Source organism: Geotrypetes seraphini, chromosome 1, assembly GCF_902459505.1.
Source record: "Geotrypetes seraphini chromosome 1, aGeoSer1.1, whole genome shotgun sequence".
NCBI lineage: Eukaryota > Metazoa > Chordata > Amphibia > Gymnophiona > Dermophiidae > Geotrypetes > Geotrypetes seraphini.
Genome location: NC_047084.1, coordinates 252,293,003 through 252,305,906, shown reverse-complemented (window position 1 = coordinate 252,305,906; position 12,904 = coordinate 252,293,003). Strand labels below are relative to the sequence as shown.

The following is a 12,904-nucleotide window of genomic DNA, read 5'->3' as shown; positions in this document are numbered from 1 at the left end:
TCTACTCCTTTTTCCAGGCCACAGTAGAAAAAACAGTGTCAGCAACGTCCTCAAAAACCTACTACTCCCAAGTCAAATCTGCCTTTTTGACCATTTCATAGAAAGCATATCTTCAATCACTTTAACTTTGTCTCTTCCTCTTCCCATTGGAGGTCTTCATCATTATCATCGTTGTTGGTAGCTTATCACCTCTGATTTCTGGGTTCTCAATATCATTCAAGAAGGCTATTCTCTTCATTTCCTCAACATTCCTCCAGATCATCCTCCAAGAGAGTTTCCTTCCAACCCTCTTCAATCCTCTCTTTTTCTCCAGGAAGTCGAATCTCTGCTCCTTCTCAATGCCATTAAGGAGGTTCAGTTGGACCAGCAGAATACGGGGTTTTACTCCCAGCATTTCATCATCCCGAGAAGACGGGAGGTGTTCGCCCGATATTGGACCTCAGAGCTTTCAACAAATTTCTTGTCAGAGAAAAATTTTGGATGCTCTCTCTAATGTGACTGTACCCCTTATTGGATAAAAACGATTGGTTATGCTCTCTAGATCTCAAGGAGGCTTACATTCACATTCCCTTTTATCCAGCCTCTTGCAAGTTTCTCAGATTTCGGGTGGGAAATCAACATTATAAATACAAGTTTCTGCCTTTCGGTCTTACATCATCTCCCAGAGTTTTCACAAAGTGCCTGGTGGTGGTGGCAGCAGCCTTGCAAAATCATGGTCTCCAAGTGTTTCCCTATCTGGACGATTGGCTCATCAAAAATCCTTCATCTCACGGTGTTACTGTAGTGACACAATAGACTATATTGTTGCTGCAACATTTGGGATTCAAAATCAACTTCCCCAAATCTCAATTGCAGCTTTCTCAGACTCTTCAGTTTATTGGATCTCTCCTAGATGCTGTTCAACTCAGGGCATTCCTTCCTCAGCAACGTCAAAATGCTTTTATACAACTGTGCCATCAAGTGTCTCTCCTTTCTTCATTCTCAGTGAGGCACATGATGGCTCTTCTAGGTCACATGGCCTCTACAGTTCACATGACTCCTTTTGCCAGACTTCTCCTACGGATCCCTTAGTAGTCATTGGTTTCTCAGTGGTCGCAGGCTCTCGATCCGCTTTCCCAGCACATTACAGTGTTGTAGGGGAAAACACCCTCCAGGGTTTCAAGACTAAGCTTGACAAGTTCCTGCAAGCAAGCATTGGCATACTATTTGCAATGGACTAAATTGCATAGATCTTCTCCACAACTTTTTGTCTCCTTTGATCCAAACAACTTGGGGGCATCCTGTTTCCAAGAGGACAATTTCCAACTGGTTGGCTGCTTGTATCTCGTTTTGTTATGCTCAGGCTGAGCTGCAACTGGAGGGTCGAGTCACAGCCCACAAGGTTCAAGCTATGGCAGCTTCAGTAGCTTTTCTACATTCTACTCCTATAGATGAAATATGCAAAGTTGCTACATGGTCCTCGGTTTATACCTTCACTTCTCATTACTGTCTGGAATCCTATTCCAGATGGGATGGACATTTCGGCCAAGCAGTATTACAAAATTTATTTTCACAATAGCCAACTCTCTCACCATCCCATTTCTGGTTAGCTTGGAGGTCACCCACATGTACCAAGACTGCAATCTCTTCCCCAGCATTGTCTAAAAGGAGGTCTGCCACCTTCACACTAGGCAGTCAAATGAATAAGAGATCTTCATGTCCACCAGCTACCCAGCTATCTATATGCCTAATGATCAAATCTTCCATTACAACTGCCATCCTAACCCTTCCCTCCTGGACAGAAGCCCCTGGAGAGACATCCTCAGTGCGAGAGGATATTGCATCCCCTGAAGGGCAGGTCCTGATTACAGGATTGCTTCCTACTTCACCAGGCTGATGCTCTCCTTTATGAAGACCTCCAAGGTGGTACAGGGACTGGTAGACTGGAGTTGGGACTTCTCTACAACATCTCTGTAGGTCTCCTTTATGTACCTTTCTGTCTCCCTCAGTTCCTCCATATCTGCAACTATAGCCTGCATATTTTGGTCAATACAATCCTTATTAAATTGGGAGTAAAGTTAGCACACAAAATTGGATGATAAAACATAGGTTAAAATTTGTGCTAAGCTTAAAGACATGACTACTTTGATCTCATTGTGAATTCCTTGCATGCATAACTTGTTTTGTGACAAGCAGTTCATTGCAAGAATGTTTCCCAGTATCTATGTGATTGCCCCACCTCATTTTAAAGGGAAGTGTTTAGATTCCATTTAGCAGAATCTATTTGACGTTCAAGTTTTCTTAGAGAGTGATTGTATTTCATTGTTTAGATAGTGACAAGTACCAGATGGAGATCACTCACTAAGGTGGCTATGGCAGCATTTTGTTTTCTGTTAAGGGGTTTATGAAAGGCACATTATGTATGTCAAGTACTCCCCAAAAAAGTGAAAGTCAGATCCGAGGTTATGTATTGTGAAATTGTAAATAATGAAGATCAAAAATAAGAGGCTGCCAACTACAGTGCAGAGATTCACTATATGCAAAGAAAACAAATAAAAACTGGACTGATATGAAACAATACATCAGATATACTGGCTTACTGTGGTGGCATTAAGATTGCCAACGTTGCCACTGACCATAACACAAGACCCTGCCTAAAACTGAGCACAGGGAAAGGAGGAGTTAGGGGATGAAAGGTGTTTGCTGTCAGTTTTCCTCCCTTGTACACACTTTGATATCACTAGTCTTTCACTTGTTTCCTGTATGGACATATGACTGGAAATTAATGGTATATATTCTGTCCAACTGGTACCTGAATGCAGGGGGACCCTGAGGAAGAGGGGACACAGTTGCTCCCAGCTCTTCTGAAGTTGTCTCCATTAATCTATTACTTTCTTGGAAAAGTGTCTTTTAAAATGTGATTTGAAATGTGTAGCCTGCCAGAATTGGGGTTAGACAGCAAGCATGAGCTAGTACCTAACAGAGAGAGGAAAAGTATTTTTTATTTTGTTTACACCACAATGCTGGTATGGGGTTGGAGAGGGCAAAGTAGGGTAGGGTGGGTGAAGAGGCTACAAAATAAACCCATCAGGACATTTGAAAAAACGTCCAATTGGGTAGGAAAAACGAACTGAATCAAAAAATTGAATCAATAGGCCAAATCAAATCAAATTGAAAAATGTTTCTTTAATTCGAGCAGAATTACTGTACTGTGCACCCAATTGGAGGGAGGGAGTGGTAAGAAAGAAAGCCATCCGATTGGAGGAGGGAAGGGAGAAGGAATGGAAGGGAGAGGAGAGAGTGATGCCAGACCATGGGGAAGGGAGGGAGGTAAAGGAAAGAGAGGAAATGCCATAGCATAGAGGGGGATGAGAGGAGAGAGATGCTAGGGCATGGGGGGATGGAAGGGAAGGAGACAGATGCCATACCATTGGGAAGGGAAAGAAAGGAAGGAAGGAGAAGAGTTGCCAGAGTATGGAGGGGGAGGGAGAGTTGGAGTTGGAAGGGAAGAAAAGGAGAGAGATGTTAGTGCATAGGGGGAGGGAAGGGAAGGAAACTGAGAAGGAAGGGAAAGGAAGAAAAGCAGATACCAGAGCATGGAGGGAGAGGGAGAGATGGAAAGAGATGAGAGGTAGGAGATGCCAGGGTATGGGGGGAGGGAAGGGAAGAAGACTGAGATGCCAGACCATTGGGAAGGCATCTCTGCTTAAATGCACGATTGGTACTTTTGATGAACTTGTAATTGAATGAGTTAATAAAATTGGGTGTCAACAAGCCTTGTTCATAGTCACACTTGTTTGAGGAGGGGAGGCGAAGGAAGGAAGTCCCAACTAAAAGCCTTTTTTCTCAATGGAGGCACCAGGCGGACATTGATAACATAAGAACATAAGAATAGCCTTACTGGGTCAGACCAAAGGTCCATCAAGCCCAGTAGCCTGGTTTCATGGTGGCCAATCCAGGTCACTAGTATCTGGCCAAAACCCAAGGAGCAGCAACATTCCAGCATCTCAAAGAATAACAAGATTCCGGAACCCCAATGAGAGCAACATTCCAGAACTGAGATTATGATGTCATAATGCCTCATTCCACAGTGCCTCAGAGCCAACTTCATCAGTGATGTTACAATGGCTTAATTGTCCTATACTTGTCTCACATAAGAACATAAAAATAGCCTTACTGGGTCAGACCAAAGGTCCATTAAGCCCAGTAGCCTGTTTTCATAGTGGCAATTCCAGGTCACTAGTACCTGGCCAAAACCTGGATCTTGCCTAAAGGGGACTCCTAGACAACATAGAAACATAAACAATTGAAGGCAGAGACCATATGACCTAGCCAATCTGCATGTCCATAGCATCTATTGTCCCGTTCTCTCCCATTACACTTATTTGGACAAAATGTATCCATTTCTAAGTAGCAAATTTTAATCATTTATATACGTGGCATCTGATACTGTCTGATACAGCAGTCATAGATAAGAGGGCTTTTGCTATGTGTCTTTCTTATTTTTTTCTCTTCCTTATTTGTTTACCAGGATTTTTCATTAATGTTTCATGTTTTTAATTGTGGTTTACAAATTTTTTTGTTGAAAGCAACCCAGTCTAAAAATATGTTTTTTTTCTTGTATAGGCATATTTTCTGTGGAATCATGCAAAGGATGTTATTCAGTCTTTCAAAACACTTGAAAGGTAAATTAGTACCATATTTGTCCTTATAATTAAAAATTCCTTTATATTTTTTAACTTTTTAATGCAAGAATATAAAATAGAGTCCATAAATAGAGTTCATATACAGCTCATGGTAACAGAGATTCAAAATCATTATCATTCAAAGAGCATTTGGTGACCTATGTATCATGAATTGATGAGCTCCATCCACATCACTGGAAAAGCACCTATAATAGGCCCCCTTATATCATGCCACGTTAGAGGTTTTTTTTATTGCTGGCCACAGCGGTAAAAACTCTGACGCTCATAGAATTCCTATTAGGCATTGGAGCTTTACACCGCAGGGGCCAGCGATAAAAAACCCTAACAAGGGGGGCCATAGTTTAGCACTAAGAGGGACAGTTATAAGGTGCATTAGAGCAATTGAACAGGATAGTTGCTTCTTACTGTATGTTAAATAATAGTATCTTGCATTAAGGGGTCCTTTTACTAAGGCGCTAAGCGATTAGCACATGCTAAGGTGCCCATTGAATATAATGGATATATTAGTATTTAGCGCGCGCCAATCTTTAGCATGCTCTAAATCAGGGGTGGGCAACTCCGGTCCTCGAGGGCCGGAATCCAGTCAGGTTTTCAGGATTTCCCCAATGAACATGCATCAAAGCAGTGCATGCAAATAGATCTCATGCATATTCATTGGGGAAATCCTGAAAACCCGACTGGATTCCGGCCCTTGAGTTGCTCACCCCTGCTCTAAATCGATTAGCACGCGCTAAATCGGTTAGCTCGCCTTGATAAAAGGACCCCTAAATTAACAAAATGCATTTCAGTTTAAGTCATTGTTGTAAAAATAATAAAGAAATACAAATAATGCAAATGCATGCAAAATGCCTTATTATTATATAAATTAAATAAAGCAATTTGTGATAAATACTGCAAGCTATATTATTCCAGGAAAATGAATTCCAGCTCAAACCTAGAGTTGTTTTCCCTGCCTAGAACATCAGGCCATTAACCTGCGGCCTGATGCTCCTGGGTGCATCTTGAAAGGAACCTCTCACAGACTGAGTGCTTCCTACTTCCTGCTTCCCCTGAAGACATCCCTTTAGAGCAGGGCTGCCCAAGTTCAGTCCTCGAGATCTACTGGCAGGCCAGGTTTTCTGGATATCCACAATGAACATGCATGAGAGAGATTTGCATACCAAGAAGGCAGTGCAGGCAAATCTCTCTCATGCATATTCATTGTGGATATCCAGAAAACCTGGCCTGCCAGTAGATCTCAAGGACCGGACTTAGGCAGCCCTGCTTTAGAGACCCTGATCCCAAGGCACCCTTCTCAGACACTCACTCTGAAAATAATCCCCCTTAAAAGATCCTTTTGAAGAGCCCCACTCTCATGTAGCTATCCCTTTCAAGCTTGCCTCTTAGAATCCCTGGTGGTCTATGTGTTTCAGGGCAGAAAACAATCCCCATTCAGCTCCAAATTCCAAATGGAACTGGCAGTCTCTAGGTGTAGATTCATGGGATTATAATTGGGTCTGTAGTGGCGGGGTCTTTTTAAGGGGGGGATGGGGAGAGGGAGCATTCTTCATCTGTGAGGGGCTCTGTCTCTTTTAAAGAAGGCTTCTCAGGAGTATTGGGCTGTGGGTTAGCAGCCAGATGCTCTTGAGAAAGAAGAATAATGCAGCTTGTGAAGTTCATTGCAAGTTGTGTTATTCATGTAGAGAGGAAGTCACTAACCTGTTGTATTGGGAAACTGCAGGTTAGAGAGTCCTGTAGTAAAACAAGTTGTATTAAAATATCAGCTTTTACCACACCTAAATAATTACCCGTAATTATCAACAATATTGGTATTTTATCATGCACTCTCTCCCAAATTCTCTTTATGCATAAAAATCAGTGCATATGTATATTATTTACTGATGTACGCCCATTATAAAAGCCTGCTTCACATAAATCGTTTCCACAGTTTTCCCCCTTTTTTTGCTTAGCACAGTTCTACAAGGTTTGCATACCTTTCATAGAATCATGCTAAGCACTTGTGCGCATTGCATAACTTAGGTGCACTCATTTAAGCCAGCTAAAACCAGGATTCATTTAAGCCAGCTAAAACCAGGATTCATTTAAGCCAGCTAAAACCAGGCTTAAATCCTTGCGCCTAAGTTGTGCATGCATTGGGCATATTCTGTAACAATGTGCATAACTTATAGGAATGCCCATGATCTGCTCACATTCTACATAACATAACATAAAAAAATGTATTTATCTACAGCAGAACCTTGCAGTTCTATGCGGTTAACCAGTTAAAAAGAATAAACTGTTAGAATAGCTTAAGTGGTTTACATTCAGGAACTGAAGCATTTTCCCCTAACTGTCCTGGTGGGCTCACAATCTATCTAATGTACCTATGATAATGTGGGATTAAGTGGCTTGCTCAGGGTCACAAGAAGCAGCAGAGGATTTGAGCCTACAACCTCAGGGTGCTGAGGTTGTAGCTCTAATCACTGCACCACACATTCCTCTTTCTTCATAGGGATGTTATTCCATCCCTTTTATCATTTTTGTCGCCCTTCTCTGTACCTTTTGTACCTCCTCTATATCTTGTTTGAGATGGGGTGACCGGAATTGCATACAGTATTCGAGTTGTGGCCTAATTGGTGCCAATAATTAGCAATTAACAGCTTGTAATTGGCACTAAGTAAAAGTTGCGAGCATAATTCAAAAAGCGCGATTCTTTAAAAAGTACGCATCAGTGCCCGAATTTGCAAAGGGGGCATGGTCTTGCTCCAAGTGGATCTTGTGGATCACTTCACATTTGCTAAACTAAGACGCTTGTTGCATCCCTCTGCTTTATTTGGCTTTCCAACTGCAAAAGGCAGCCAACGTGAAAGAAATCATCATCAATTATCATTTCAAGCTGCAAGTTGGGATCACGATTTTCAACAACTACTGGCTAGTTCTACTTGCTACTTATATTTTAGGAAATTACTGAAATCCTATCTGTAAAATTTCTGGAAGATTGACCTTATTTTTTTTTTATTAATGGTATATAAATAAAAATATAAAGGCTAAAGCAGCTAGGGCTCTTCACCTTGGAGACATCAGTAAAGGAATATCGTCAGCATCTCTTCTCTCAGCAGGTGGCCCTTTGGGATGGGGATTTGAAACCTCTGTTATTAAGTTCGGTGTCGTTTTGCCACTTCAGGAAGCAATTGAAGACATATTTGTTTATCGATTAATTAATTTCTGATTTATTTGCTATGTTTCTTTTCTAACCTTTTGCTAACCACATACAACTTACCGGTTTTGCGGTATAGAAATTGTTTATTATGTTATATGACAGAGGTCTATAAAATACTGAGTAGAATGGAAAGGGTAGATGTGAATCCCTTGTTTACTCTTTCCAAAAATACTAGGACTAGGGCGAATGGCACTCAAAGATAGGTGTTGAAAACTCATCTGTTCGACACTTAATCTCCTGTATCCTCTCCTCTCCTCTCCTCTTCTCCTACTCCCCCTTCCCCTCCCCCTTCCTCTCTCCCCCTCTTACTTCTCCTTCTCCCTACTCTCTCCCCTCTCCTCCCGTCCCTCTTCATCCTCTCCCCTCTCTTTAAAGTTGCCTTGAGCCATATAGGTATGAGCGACGCACAAATAGATTAGATTAAAAATGACCTGCATTAAATTAATATTCTTTAAAGGATGCTCTGTGCTGAGTGCCTTTTATCTATGGCGTAGTAAGATGGGGGCGGGTAGGACGGTCCATCCTGGGCGCCATGTTGGTGGGGACACCAGCTCTCTTTCTCCTCTCCACCCCCACCTCTTCCCACTCCTCCCCTCCGCCATGAATGACAACTTCAACGTGCTCCTCACGACCACGTCGTCTCTCCCGCTGATGTCACTTCTGGGTCGCGAGGAGCAGGTTGAAGTTCTTGTTGCTTGCAGCAGGGAACAGCTAGAGGTACGAGGGAAGGGAAGGAGTGCACGTGCGTAGCATGGGATATCAGGGAAGGAGTGGGGGTGGGGTGGGGGTGTGGAGACGAGGGTGGAAGAGGGGCACCACTACCCCAAGCACCTCTCACCCTTGTTACACCACTGCCCTTTATAGAATACTATCTTAGCACACATTTTGTGCTTCTTAGGGCACCATTTATGCCTATCAAAATCTGGTATAAAAGCTGGTACCCAATTTATGGCAGTTCAGCACACAACTGATATCATTCTAAAACATTGCATCTAACTGCTAGGAATGCCTCTTGATCTGCTCTTGTCCCTTCCATAGCCACAACCCTTTGGAGTTGTGTACTATGAAATGTAGTCATGCATGTTAAAGAATAAGGTATAGGGTAGAGCTACGACTACTAATCATTTCTATAGCGCTACTAGACATATGCAGCACTGTATGTGGAAACACAGCAGCAACCCGATTCTCTAACTGGTGCCTGTGACATGGATATCGGTTAGAAAATCGGGTTATTAGGTGGGCTTAGGCACGATTCTCTTTAGGACGTCCATGTTCAATTCTCAAAAGCTGCTTAGCCAGCTTCTGAGACTGGGCGTCCTATACAGAATCCGGGCCTAGAGGTCCATGTGCTGCCATCTTGGATGTGTCATGTGACAGGAAGTGATGTCACTCATCTGACACTACCCCGGCAGTCCTGGAGGACCATGTGCAATTTGTTCAGCCCTCCCAGCTTGTTTTTTTTTAAGCCCTCTGTTTTTTTTACAACATTGAAAACACTTTCCTTTCAGAAAAAATATAATTCAACTTTTTTTTTTGACAGTTACTGTTTTTCTGTGTATAAAAAGCAGCAAAGCAGCAAAATGATCTCTTTCTCTCTGCATGCTATTACACAAAGCTGGGGTTTTTTTCTCTTCAGCTTGATGAATTCTGCTCCCTCTAGCATTTCACAAGCTTAACCCTTGTCTGTGCATTATGATCAGGTTTCTCTCTCTCTCTCTCTCAGAACACAGACATAAAACTGTTTTAAGATAACTTTCACAAAGCCACTGAGCATTGACATTTCTCAAATCATGCAGGTTTTAAAAAGAAGTATGATGTACAATTTCCTTTTGGTTTTCTTGTTTTTTCAAAAATTTCAATAAATTTTAAAAATGAAATGAAAAAGAAGTTGTTACAGCTAATATGTTCATTAAAGACATAGGGCTAAGCCCATGGATCAGATCAGATCCGTGAGCGATCCGATCCGTGGCCGAGGGGCTGATTCACGAAGCGTCCTCATGCAAATGAGGGCAATCGGAATCACACCTTCAAACGACCACAGGCATCGCTGAAGAGCAATCTCGACGCATGCACAGGCCATCTTCTTTGACTGTAGATGGTGTGACAGAAGCCGGTACCTGTATTTGCCGTAACCCGGCCTCTGCTCACCCGAGCGCAACTCCGACGTGCTTCCGATGAAGGAAGGAAGTCCTGCTGGAATATCTTTTCTTGTCAGGAAGCAAAATAGCAAAAATAAACAAATCAGTTCACTTGTTCAAAGTCCCTTTATTCCTTGAACCGAAGTTGGGAGCAACGTCTCCCTTAAGCATTCATACAAAGAAAACCCCAAAGTCCAAATAGAATGCTGCACACAGATAACCAAAAATAAAGTCTGGAGTGGACCCACTGGAATGGGTTGCCACTGCTACCTTCAATCAGGCAATTAAGGTAAGTATCATTGACATCCAAAAATAGCAAACAGAACTGTAGTGGGCTTGTCTTTACCTTAGGGAAGATAAAGCAACCTTACACACTCGCACTCAAGTTCTGGGCCTCTAAGCTCAGCAAGTTTAAAGCTGGGCTGAATCCAACAGAGAAACTGTTGGTGGGGGAGGGGAGTAAAGGAATTCACTTATTACTTTTCTGAAGTATCAGAATGCCAATAATGGCCCCACTATCCCGACCTGGATCTTAAGTGAATTCTCCCCAAAAGTTATGACATTTACTTCCCTCACAGTCACAGAAATGCATCCCCAATTCAGGCCACTTGAGTTACAAAACAACAACAAAAAAAAAAACGTTTTTTTTTTTTTTTTTCCCAGCACAAGTCCCTGCACTTTCTCACACACAGCACAACTGCACAACAGTGTTTTAATAAACAGAGAAAGGCTCCAAACCTTCAGACCTGCCACTTATCTTTATTGCATGAGCGTATCTTCAGGCAGTCCAAGGCTCTCTACCCATTCCATGGGTTCAGGTGGGGCTGGCTGGTTGGCAACAAGGTCAGTGTCAGTTTCCATCATGGTCACATCCTCACAGTCAGGAATATAGTCAGGAGAGACCCTTCCCTGAGCTGGCTCAGGGCCAACTAACTTTCCTCTCCTCAGAGCAGCCTCTATATTGTTCAAACGAACACACCCTGCTCTCTGAGGGGGAGGAGTTACCTGCCTTGATTGCTTAGCTTGTTTTACATTTCTCACCATGGGCCTCAGCTGGGAGTGAACAGGAGGAGGGAGGTCCCTCTCAGGCTCTTCTGAGCTGTTCTGCTCTCCTTCCTCTACTCCCTGCAGTTCAGCCTGCTTCCAGTTAAAGGGAAATGTACCTTTTTCCCTGGGACTAGTCACAATCCTATCCCCGTGGTTAGCTCGCTGAATGGCTGGATAAGGTTTAGCCACCGGCAGCTCTGGAATGAGCGGAGCCACTGGGGACGGATTGTGACATACCCTCACCCTTAAGGATTGATTGTCCCTATTTTCCCGGGGCAACTCACTATCCTCTTGCATACGAGACAGAGTGTCCACATTCACACTTAACTTGCCAGGGCGATGCTCAATATCGTTTCCGGGGCCTATTTGCCCTTTTCCCTTGATTTAGGGGTGGTGGATCAGAGTCCTCAAAATCTTCCGGCCATCTCAACAGGGGTGTCTCATAAGGCCCTGCTAAGGCCCCTGTATCTTGATCCTGAGGACTTTCCAACCCTTCTACTCTCTGGGCAAGGGCAGCTACCACCTGTGTGATATCCCCTAAGTCTTCCTTTTTTACTTGGGCAATCTGAACCCTCACTTCCTCCAGGTCCTGTTCTATTCCCCTAAAGGTATCCAGCACCTTTTCAAAATGCTGGGCGTGTTGTTCCAGTTGCTCTTCCTGTGCCCGTTGTTTAGTTACCCAACTTTCTGCTTTCCCAGTTTGGTTTGTTAGTTCTCCGCATGTGTTCTTTATTTCTACAACGCTACGTTGGATCGCTTGCTGTTGGACTTCATTTTCCCTTATTTGCCCCTGTACTACCTTCAGTTGGTCAGTAATTTGCGCCATAAGGTCGGTCAGCTTCCCTGACTCCCGTTGACACTGGGCAGTTATTTCCTCCCTGGACCGTTGATTATCCCGGTCTAGGGGATCCTTCCAAGCTTGGAACTTGGCTTCGGTTTGGGTTCTTAGGTTAGCTTCCCAGTCCTTTCGTGCTAGTGTCAATTCTTCTCTCAGTTTCAGTATCTCTGCGTCTAGTGCGGCTACTTTAGCGGCTTCTATATTCCCTCTCAGTTCCGAGCCTAATTCAGGGCGAGACCTACTTTCTATAGTTCCTACCCCGGTGGACCCGAACCCTTGCTCTCCTCTGCTGGTGTCCGGGAGACGGGTCCACTGTACCAGGTTGGGGTGCCAAATTCTCTCGCAAATAAGCTGGGCTATACGATCCCCGATTTGCACTTTGTACTCGCTATCACCCTGATTGACCAGGAGTACCGCGACATTGCCCCTGAAATCTGGGTCGATGACCCCAGCGGCCACATCGATTGACTGCTTTAACGCCAATCCTGACCTTGGAGCTATCCGTAGATAGGCACCTGGTGGGGGAGATACTTGTATATCTGTGTTTATCAGGGACCTTCCCTTAGCAGGGATAGTTTGTTCACAGGCGGCATATAGGTCATAGCCTGCAGCCTTAGCGTAAACCCGCGTGGGTGCTATGGCCCTATCTGACAGCGGGGCCCACCGAATTGTAGGCTTCCCATATTTAGGTTTTAACCCCTTAGCCCGTCGTCTTCCCTCCCGGGGCCCGACTAAGCTCTCTTCCACCCGACTACCCAACACACATTTACTCGACATCCCCTTCCTCTCCGGCACTCCTATCTGCGCCCGATTCAGCCAATCTCTTCCCAGGATTAATGGGTAAGGTGTTGTCTTTAAAACTGCCACTGATATTCGGGTTTTTTTTTCCCTATGTTGAATGGTCAGGTCTCTAAGGGGGTATTCCTGTGTTTCTCCGTGTATACAGGTGATGGGTACTTGCTTCACCCCCAGCTCCTGATCTGAGCCCAATTCATCC

At 43.8% G+C, this 12,904-nt stretch overlaps 1 protein-coding gene across 1 annotated transcript in view; it reads left to right on the top strand.

The window, feature by feature from the left end:
- Nucleotides 1-12,904, top strand: part of LOC117362600 (proton channel OTOP1-like) — a 51,415-nt gene that overhangs the window by 20,186 nt on the left and 18,325 nt on the right. Inside the window, exon 4 of the mRNA XM_033949215.1 lies at nucleotides 4,606-4,664. Within this exon, the coding sequence (XP_033805106.1) occupies nucleotides 4,606-4,664 (59 nt within the window). The remainder of the gene's footprint in view (nucleotides 1-4,605; nucleotides 4,665-12,904) is intronic.